Consider the following 10,954-nt stretch of genomic DNA (forward strand, 5'->3'; position numbering starts at 1 on the left):
TAAACCTCACAAAATGAGCCTCCAACACTCAGGCACTAATCATTGCATGTTTAAATGAAACAGCTTACTGCCTGGTCTCCGTTGTAATTTTTCCTCATGCTGAAGCATCCATCACCATTGATTTAGGAAAATCAACATTCCTAAAACCCTAACTGCATGTCACTTACCTGCTTTAAAAATCTCCAAAGGCCTCAAGATGAGACTCTCCTTGAGCCTATTCTATCTGTACTGTGAAGTGCTAACAGTATCAGTAAAATTAGGCAGTTCAAATTTGAATCCAAAGCTGTGTGACCCTGGGCAAGCAACTTAACCCCTCTGTCCTCCCTCAGCTCCTCGTTTCTAAAATGTGGCTAGTACCTACATCATAGAGCTTTTCTTTTTCTTATAAAGTAAAAATTCATATAAAGTGCTTACTAAGCACAGAATGCCTAGCATAGGAGTGGCAGCCTTTAAATGCTATTATCATTATTATTTCCCCAAATAAACGTCCTACTCCACCTGGGCTGCTCTGCTTTATGATTTCTCAACACACAATGCCCATCTCAGGGCCTTTGCTGATGGTGTTCCCACCATGAACCACCACCACCACTAAAGAGTATTCATTCAACATTTACGTTATATATTTAAGGTGCTTGTCTGGAAAAACAGTCCCAACCCTCAGAGCTCACAGTCTAATAATGAAGGACAGCCAGAGGAAGAGGTGCAATAACGTGTTACAGGTGCCAAGGGAAGCACTTCCCGGAGGCAGTGGAGATGCTGACACTGCATCTTGGAAGCTGAGTGGGTGAACCAGGCAGAGTGGGTGCATGTGGAGCAGGGCATTCAGTACCACGGTCACAATCACTGTACTGAGTCTGGCATTGCTGAGGCCCTGAGCTGAGGGTGGGCAGAGTGAGTGCAGGATAGAGGAGGGTGGCAGGTCATGAAGTGTTTGCGCTTGATTCTGTAGGCAACAGGCAGCCACTAAACGATGTTAGGTAGGGAACCCCTGCTTGGGTTCTAGAAAAGCTACACCTGTGCTGCCCAATATGGAAGCCACGTGCTTGAACTACTGAACGCTTGAAACGTGGTTAGTGTGACTGAGGAACTAAATTTTTAATTTTAAACTTAAAAACTGATAGGCAATTCAGTTATTGGAAAACTTTTAAGTATGTTTGGAATAATTTGGGTATGTGAATCTACTTTTTCAACTGTAAGTTTAATCTACTCTAAATACAGATCAAGTATTTGATGAAAATTTAGCATCCAAATTGAGATGTGCTGTAAGCATAAAATACACACCAGATTTTGAAGACTTGGTACAAAAAAAACCTCATTAATTATCTTTATATTAATTACATGTTGAAATAATATTTTGACTCTATTAGGTTAAAGACATTAAAATTTATTCACCTGTTTCTTTTTTTTTAACGTGGCCACTAGGAAATGTAAAATGGCATATATGGCTCACATTTTATTTCTATTGGACAGCACTGATCCAACAGAACCAAGGGCAGATGAAAGAGGCAAGAGATTGGAAGCAGGAAGAACAATTAAGAGGCTCTTTGATAAGAGTCCAGATAAGACAGGCCCCAATTATCTCAATTCCACTCATCTCAAAACCTCATTCAAGATCTATTACTACCTCCAAAAGCTTTCTCAGTCATAACAATTCCTAATGAGTTGCCTTTCTCTGAACTTCTGGGGCACTTATCTTCTGTAGCATTCACTTCAGCGCTTAATCTTTTACCACCTATCATTTTTAATGCTGGAAAGAGTTGTTTCTCAGATTAGACTATAAACTCCTAGGCTAAGGGCCATAATTTAGGTGTCTTTAATTTTTCCACATTGTGTGACTCATTTTCAGTACTTTTAATACATGGAGGTACATGGCTCCCCAAATATGCTGTCACACAGTCTGGAGACACCCACGTGGCTGATTTTACTTTTCTGCAGCAGAAGGTACTGAGAGAGTCTCTTTTCCGTCAGACGACTTAAGGACACCAGCTAAGGTGATGTAAAAGTCAACCAGGACTCCAGGCCAATGTTCCAATAAAGCAGTGATATCTAATCAACAAGCAAGCATCCGTAGACTGTATTGGATACTACCAGGAAGGAAATGTCAAGATGGCAGAGCAATTGAGTGTTTTCACAAATTCCATTAAAAATAAAACAAATAAAAATGTGCTGATTATTTCTTGTCTCGACTGCCAGAGATAACTTGTGCAACCTAAGCTTTAAGAACTTTCATTCAAGGGAAAAATGCTTAAAACACAGCTTTAACATTTAAAAATTAAGCCCTAAATCAAGCCTTTTAATATAATCCATTTTCCAGATAGAGAGCCACATATTACTAATAAATCTACAGCTCAGCATTTTCCCATCTAAATTAAAGGTGAAGAAAAAACCTTTCTGGGAAATAGTACATAAACATGTTTTGTGGTATCATGGATACTAAAGCATTTCACCTAAAGTACCACTTAAATTTTCCGAGAAGAACTCTTAAAAGAACACACATATACCCAAGCAACCGGTCAGCTTTTACCACTGCAGAAACAGGAAGCTAGTAGCAACTATGTGAAAGCAAACTGACACTTTATGATAATTAGTACTGATCTTCTAGGAACTTGGTAGTTCGCAGATTTTTTTTATGTTTGACATTTAAAACATAAAGTTGACAAGTTACAACATCAGAACGATCTTTCTTGCATTTGTTTAATGCCTACAAAGCTCATATAACAAAGTGCACTTAAAGTTTCTATCTCCAAACAACCGAGCAATCAAAGACGGAGTCAGGACAGCTCAGAAGGAAAAATGAGTTAAGGCAGTTCTAGTCAGAGAGGCAGAAGAAGAAGAAATGGGGGAAACCTGTCAAATGGCCTGGATGAAATCAGGAGTTAAAAAGAAAGCACTCATTTCCTTCGGCACTGTGGGAAAATCCCGGGGCTAATAGAAACTGAGGAAAGTTTGGTTTGGCTGATTGCATTTTGTTTTCCTTCCAACATCATCACCGAGTATGAGCGACGGCTTTCCTCCCCTCACATTACTCAGTAAGAACTCCCCCACTGAATTGAGCTGTCTTCCGGAGCCCTGCTCCCCAGGCTCCCAGATCAACGTCGCCCCCCCTCCCCGCCCGCAAACGTGCTCAGACGCCTCCGGGCTTGTTGTGGTCTCTCCAGCCTGCGGGCGAGCGCTCCAAACTCAATGGACAATGGGAGCTCACCCCCGTCCACGCCAACTACAAAGCTCAGGAGGGCCATTTCCCTTTTCCTGCCCAGATGCTGTTTTCCCTCCTTCGAAGCGGGGCCCCGTGCTCCACTACCGCCCCAGTTGGGGCTGGGACCGGTGTCTCCCTCCCCATCTGCAGAGCTGCCGAACCCCTCGACCCCCAAAGTTGTACCGCAGCGCACAGGCCAAGGGGGACACCCTCCCCAGGGGCTTGGTTGGGGGCACGGGTTTCACAGTCCAGGTAGGACGGGGAGGGATGTCTCGACGCTTGGTCATGGCCCTCAAGGCTAAGCCGTCCCCTCCCCAGCCTCAACTTGTCTCTCCTCCCCCTACAGAGAGCAGAGCCGGGAGGTGCGGGCTGGCCTCCTCCAGCGGAGTCCTCGGCGACACTCACCCTTTCACCACAAAGAAGGGGTCCTCCATCGACATGGCGTCCCGGCCCCCGGCCGCCTCACGCCTGCTTCGTGCACAGGGCGCCCGCGCCCTCCTGGCCTCCCTCCGCACACCCCACTGGCCTCCCGCAGCCGCCGGCGCCTGGGCCTGGGGGACCCGGAGCAGCGCGCGCGAGTGCAGGCCAGGTGCACAGGACCGCCGCTGGTCCAGCGCTCGGTGGGCACCACAGACAGAATCCCTGACTCCGGCGCTGCCTCCTCCCCCGGCTCTTCCCGGCGCGTCCGGACGCCCTGACCCCGCCCCCGAGTCCCTCGGCCGCGGCCAACCACGAACGCGGCCCGCTGCACCACTTCCGCACCCGCGCTCACGTGACAGGGTCGGCCCCGCCCCTCGTCGACGGGCCCGACCACCGTCAGGCGACCCTGGGGGCGGGGCTTTGGGGGCGGTGGAGGAGGGCTGCTCCTTTCTCCACCAGCCCCTCAGCATTTGGTGCAAGGAGGTGCTTGTTGCCTCGTAGGAGGGCTGCTGTGTTTTCATGCTACGCCTCAGTACGTGATTGCACAATTCTTTTACCTTTCTTCTATATTCAGTACTTGATTTTGATAACATATGATTTATAAATCCATCTCGTCCTCGTCTTACAATAAAGCGTGCTCGTATACCTTATCTGACTATGATAATGTTGCACTTCGTTATGTAGGTCTTACCACGAGTCTGGCAATGCGCTAAAAGTTGTGCGTTATCTCAATATTCTTGGGAGGAAGGTATTACTACTCCCATTCTGTCGATGAGAAAGGTTCAGAGAGGTTTCAAGATTTCCTGTGGTCACACAGCCTGGACAGGGCAAAGCCGCAGATTCTGTGCGCTTTCCTCCAGATGGGGACGTATTTTCTTTTCGTGTGTATTCTGCAAGTGACCACTAAGGTAATTTTTTCATACAGGAGAGAGCACCTTTGAGGGACAGAGAAGGGGCCAGGTATGGCAACTTCCTCTCAGCTATGATTCAAGAGCTGTTCCAGAAAATATTTTGGTCAGAGCAATTAGCCAACTCCTATGCTAGATGTGCTGTGGGGTTTGTGGACTTTAATTGCTGATAACCATTGAGCACTTATTGTGTTTGAAGCACTGTGCTAAGTGTTATCTCAGTTGCCCCCAGGATGAGGTAATTACTATTATCCCCATTTTATGAATGAGGGATCTGAGACTCTTGGAGTATAAGTGACTTGCCCAAGGTCACCAGTCTCTTTGGAGATGGAAGAGTCCTTGGAGCCGAGCAAACCCTGTTTGAACCTGGGTTCTGTTATTCAGTTCCTTATCTATAACATGTAAATAATAATATTTAGCTCGTGAGTTGTTGTGAAGGTTAAATAAAAATGCCTTAAACCCCAAGACCCCAATGGAGTCGGGTAGTGAAGTCAGGGAAACCAGTGAGGAAGCTGCAGTGGTTGTCTGGCCTGAAGGGAGGAAGACCAGACTAGGACCGACAGCAATTGTAAATGGAGAGGAAGAAGCGAATCTAATAGATATTTCAAAGGAAAAACAAAACACCTAGACCTGACGAGAGATTGAATGGTATTGGGGAGGAGAGAGGTGAAAGTCAGAGACTCCAGGCTTCTCTGAGACCCTGGAGGAGCAGTGGAGGGTGGATGTGGGTAAGGAGGCTATTGGGAGAGAACTGTTTAATTTGGTTATGGACATATTGAGATGGGGAGGTGAAAGGGATCCTCATTCATTCATTCAACAAACACACTAAGTTGAGGGGCAGATGAGAATAGTAGTTAAGAGCCATACTTGGAGCCAGATTGCCTGTATTCAAATCCCAGTTCTGCTACTTCCTGACTGTTGTCTTGGGCAAGCTGCTTGATCTCTCACTATCCTCAACTGTGACATGGATGCCACAATAACACCTCCTGCATAGAGTGTCGTAAGGGTTAAATGAATTGATGTGTGAAAGGTGCTTAGAACAGTGCCTGGCACATGCGTGGTACTCTTACTATGTGCTAAGCACTGGAGGCACAGAGATGAACAGGCTTGATCCTTGCCTTCAAGGAACTGTCGGCCTGGTGGGAGAGACAGGCAGTTACACACAATGAGAGAAGGGCACGGGTTGCCAGAGAAACACAGAGACAAGATACCAGTTTATTTGTGTGTGGAGGCGGGGTTCTAAACAGTGACGAGAGGCAGCCAGGAGACAGCATGGCAGCCTGTGGGGAGCCATGGCAGAGGGTGTTGCTGGAGTAGCAGGAACCGGAGAGTGGCAGGAGGAGCTAAGGCTGGGGGAGATGGGCAGGGTCAGATTACCAAGGGCCCTTGATTATGATTTGAGAACTGTGGATGTGCTCTGTAGACCATGGCAGCTGAGGGCATTGGCAGGATCAGAGTGGCATTTGAGATGGCTGCCGCGGTGGCTGGGAGGTCAGCTGCGTGGTTGTGGTCCAGAGGAGGAACGAGGGTGTCCTGAGCCAGGCTTGCAGCCACTAGAGTGGAGAGGAGGGATACATTTAACACTTTAGAAACCTAATCAGTGGACTTGGTGACTGATTGATTCAGTGTGGGGGTGGGGTAGGGGTGGTAAAAGAAGAGGGAGGAAGGCCTGCGGGGTTCTGGAGTTGAAATCAGGTGCTTTTTAGTTCCAATAACCAAGAAAGAAAGCACAGGAGGAGGATTAGATTTAGGGGGATATAAATCAGCTGCTAGCATATTGGTTTTCCCCACTAAACTGTAAACTCCTGGAGGGTGGGGAGACTATATTAATGTCATTATCACCCCAGTGCCTAGCATAGCCTCTTATTATCTATTCCATGAATTTATTAATTAAACCACAAATGAGAGGTCAGTGTTTCATAAGCAGAAACATAGAGGATGGAGGACAGAGGCTTGGAGAATTCCCATAATTAGAGATTTGGAAAAAGTACCAACAATGGAGATAGTGGAGGGTTGAGATATGAAATGTGTGTGGAGAGGGGAGTGTCCCTTTCTGTAATATGTCACCCTCCTTCACCCTCTTTCAAACCAAACTAGACCTTGGCTCCATTGCCCCAGAAAAGGGAAGTATAGCTAAAATGCAAGGAGAAACAAAGGAAGCTATTTCTTTTCTTTTTTTTTTAGTTTAACTGGCTCTGGGTGCTGGCATAAACAATAACTCAGGAAGAATACTCAGTAAAAAGCCTTCTAATCCCATCCCCCTTATCCCCTCAAAAATGAGAATTAAAAATTCTCATAGGGCCGGACCCATGGCTTAGTGGTTAAGTGTGCGTGCTCCGCTAATGGTGGCCTGGGTTTGGATCCCCAGCGCGTACCGCCGCACCACTTCTCCAGCCATGCTGAGGCCGCGTCCCACATACAGCAACTAGAAGGATGTGCAGCTATGACATACAACTATCTACTGGGGCTTTGGGGAAAAAAAAAGGAGGATTGGCAATAGATGTTAGCTCAGGGCTGATCTTCCTCACCAAAAAAAAAAAAATTCTCATAGAGTGACAAAATCAAAACAGCAGTTGCCTTGGGGTGGGGAGTATTGCCTGGGAAGGGAAACTTGCTGGGGTGATAGAAATGTTCTGTATCTTGAGAGGAGTGTGGGTTTCACAGATGTATGCATTTGTCAGAATGCATCAAACTGTGACGCTTAGATTCTGTTCATTTTGCTGGAGGAGGGTAACACTCTAACTCTGAGTTTTCTGTAGAGTCCTGAGAGGGCATCCAGGAGAAGATCTGGGCCCTGAGCGAGTCTCCAGATAAGGCGAGTGAGCGATGGAGGGAGCTTGCTGGGTCTTGCGAGGCATCTTGTGCTGAAATAGGAGATGCCGATGCAAAGAATAGAGCACAGGCCACCAGGCCATGGATCTCATGAAGATAAGGATCAGAAAGGATCAACTCACGTCCTATTGCTAAGGATGCCAGGATAGACTTGAGCCACCCCCTCCCCCTAAAATCTGTCGGAGTTCCATTAGGCCCTGCAAGAGGAGCTCTTCTACTTTCCATTGGGAATGATAAGCCCAACCTGCTCCCTCACTAGGTTGTGTTAAGGATCAACTGGAGTGATAAATGTGAAAGCATTTTGCAATGTACGAGATACTGTAAGCTACCCTAAATCCTTTTTTAAAAATAATTAAATTTTTTTAATTGTGGTAAAATACAAATAACATAAAATATACCATCTTAACCATTTTTAACTATATGGTTCAGTAGTGTTAAGTACGTTCACATTGTTGCTCAACCAATCTCTAGAACTCTTTCATTTGCAAAACTGAAATTCCGTACCCATTAAACACCTCCCTATTCTCCGCTCTTCCCACCCCCTGGCAACCACCATTCTACTTTGTCTCTAGGAATTTGACTACTCTAGATACCTCATCTAAGAGGAATCATACAGTATTTGTCTTTTTGTAACTGGCTTATTTCACTTAGCATAATGTCCTCAAGGTTCATTCATACTGTAGCATGTGTCAGAATTTCCTTCCTTTTAAGGCTGACTAATATTCCATTTATGTATCTGCCACATTTTGTTTATCCATTCGTCCGTTGATTGACACTTGGGTTGCTTGCACCTTTTGGCAATTGTAAATAATGCTGCTCTGAACGTGGGTGTACAAATATCTCTTTGAGACCCTGCTTTTAATTGTTTTGGGTATATACCCAGAAGTGGAATTGCTAGATTATATGGTAATTCTATTTTTAGTTTTTTGAGGAACTATCAGACAGTTTTCCATACTGGCCGCACTATTTTACATTCCTACTAACAGTGTACAAGGGTTTCAATTTCTCCACATCTTTGCCAACACTTGTTATTTTCTCTGTGTGTGTGTGTGTGTGTGTGTATGTGTGTGTATTTTCTGTAGTAGTCATCCCAATGGATGGGAAGTGGTATCTCATTGTGGTTTTGATTTGCATTTTCCTAACCATTAGTGATATTGAGCATCGTTTCATGTATTTATTGGCCATTTGTATATCTCCTTTGGAGAAATGTCTGCTCAAGTTCTATGCTCATTTTTTAATTGGGTTGTTTGTTTTTTTGTTGTTGAGTTCACCTTAAATCCTTTTTGAAACAAGATAAGAGTAAGGGAGAAAAGTGTTACGTAGATCGTACGTATTATACTCTTCATCATTATCCAGGAAATGCTTGCTCCAGTTGGCTTCCATTGATCCGGCTATGGCTGTCTACATTTCCCAGCCTCAACCACAGGAAATATGCACACACTGGTTATGTTTTCTTTCCTCTTCTTGGTTGTTACCAACACCTCTACCCTTACCTACACACTGGATTAAAATAAACAAGGAGGAATTCCAGTCAACTTAAATATCCAACACTAAGAAGTGATTAAGAATTTATGGACTAACCATTTGATGGATGGTCATTAGAAATGTTCTTTAAAAGTGTGTAATGACCTGTATTGAAAATAGCAAGACACAAAATTGTATAAATGATATGATTTCAACTCTGTTCACTTTTATATATAGAAACCGTTTTATATATAGAAATTTTTTCTATGTAGAAAAAAGGAAATGTGTTTGAGGTTTGGCAGTTTTCTACAATGAAATGTTTACTTGGATAATCAGAAATATAAAAAGTAAAAAAAAAAGAAAAATTTAAAAAAGAGAAGTGAGAAACCCAAGTGACCACATATAAAAAAGTACATCAAAAGTTAGCAGTTTTAAATCCTTTTTAGGATAAAGCAAGTCAGGAATGTATGAATGGATGGATACTGGTGAGTATTAAAAGTTAAGATACGTTATTAGAATTCAGTGAACTTCTTGACAAAACAGTGGATTTGAACCATTTTAGCAGGGCAGGTATGACCTTTACCATCCTTTATGAATTTGTCAGTGCACAGGGAAGGAAAAACCACAGCCACTCTTGGTAAATTAGTAATAACAATAATAGTAATAATGATTGCTACCATTTACTTACTATGTACTAGACATTGTGCTAAGTGATATACGTGCATAATCTTCAGCAGTGGCTCCAGAATTTCTATATGGGACAGGTTTTAGAAAGTAACTTGTTTGGATGGCAGGTCTAGGAGGCTCGAACTGAGGTTACATGGTAGACTCACTGTCTTTTTTTTTAAATTATGGGTTTATTTGGGATGGTCCAGGAGGGCTGATGGCGATTATGTGTGTGTGATAAATAGTGCTTTAAAGTCCCAAGAAGTGGCAAGTCACCTCTTGGTTCCACCACTATTGATCTCATTGAATCCTCACAACTTTGCAAAGCAGATATTGTTATTACCACCATTTTTCACAAGAGAAATCTGAAGCTTGGAGAGGTTAATAATTTGCCCAAGGTCTCATAGGTAGGAGGTGGCAGAGCCTCATTTGAAAACAAGTTTGTCTGACTCCTAAACCCATGTTCTTTGCTACAGTACTCTACTGCCCATTTGTACCAGGGCTAGCCTTGCCTTAAACCTGGCAAGTGGATTTTACCAAAGCACAGAAAACGGCTCAGATCAGACTTCACACACACACACACACACACACACACACACAGACATACACACCCCTATTGAATTTTTAAAAACTGCCCAGAGAAAACTACTTATTGGACGTAATAAAATACATTATGTTGAAAACAACATTGTTTAATGAACAAGACTCTTTTGCTAACTTGATAACTTGTCTTTTGGTTTTTGAGGGTGACTTGTCCCATTTGCAAATGGGTCAGATTCTTCAGAAGGGCCTTAAGATACATATCATAAAGCAGGTATTAAAAAGCCAAAGACATAATTAAAAAGATCGGTAGTGAACAAGATAAACACAAGCCACTCTGAAAGTGCAGCTTGAGATTCCAGGATAGACGAGTGCTCAGAGGTAGAGCTTGCTCTTCTGCAGGAGAATGCACAGGACACTCCCCACCCCAACGCTTCCTGGGTTAGTAGGGCCGTCTCGGCCTGTCCTTTGAGATCTTGATTATTATCAAATCGATTTATTTAAAAATTTAAGGAGTATTAAAGCTATGCCATAAAGAAAATGCATGTTGATATTGGGAAATTACTTAGTGAAAAATAATTTACAAAATAGTATTAGGATATGAAACTGTTTTTTGGAAAATGAACCCAAAAAAGTGTGTTTATATACGTACATATATAGTCATAGCAAAAGCGCTGGAAGACGTACTAAGATGCTAACAGTGGCTTACTCTGATCGGTGCTTTTGATCTTCTTACACTGATTTTTTGTGTGTCTTTTTCAAGTTTTATGGATTGTACTTGCTAATTTGCAATTAGAGTAAATAGACCTAAAAATGAGAGGCACAGTCACTATACCTACTTTTTAATGTAAATGGAGTAGATTGTGGTAAAATATACGTTTTGGGAACAAGATATGGATAGAAATTCAAAGGAACAAATACCTTGCCA

At 43.5% G+C, this 10,954-nt stretch overlaps 1 protein-coding gene across 1 annotated transcript in view; it reads right to left on the reverse strand.

The window, feature by feature from the left end:
* Positions 1–3,845, reverse strand: part of STX6 (syntaxin 6) — a 45,325-nt gene extending 41,480 nt beyond the window's left edge. The window contains exon 1 of the mRNA XM_004424970.3: positions 3,602–3,845. Coding sequence (XP_004425027.1) covers positions 3,602–3,636 — 35 coding nt within the window. The 5' untranslated portion in view covers positions 3,637–3,845. The remainder of the gene's footprint in view (positions 1–3,601) is intronic.
* Positions 3,846–10,954: the final 7,109 nt, after the last annotated feature.

Source organism: Ceratotherium simum, chromosome 2, assembly GCF_057802395.1.
Source record: "Ceratotherium simum simum isolate JZ-2026a chromosome 2, ASM5780239v1, whole genome shotgun sequence".
NCBI lineage: Eukaryota > Metazoa > Chordata > Mammalia > Perissodactyla > Rhinocerotidae > Ceratotherium > Ceratotherium simum.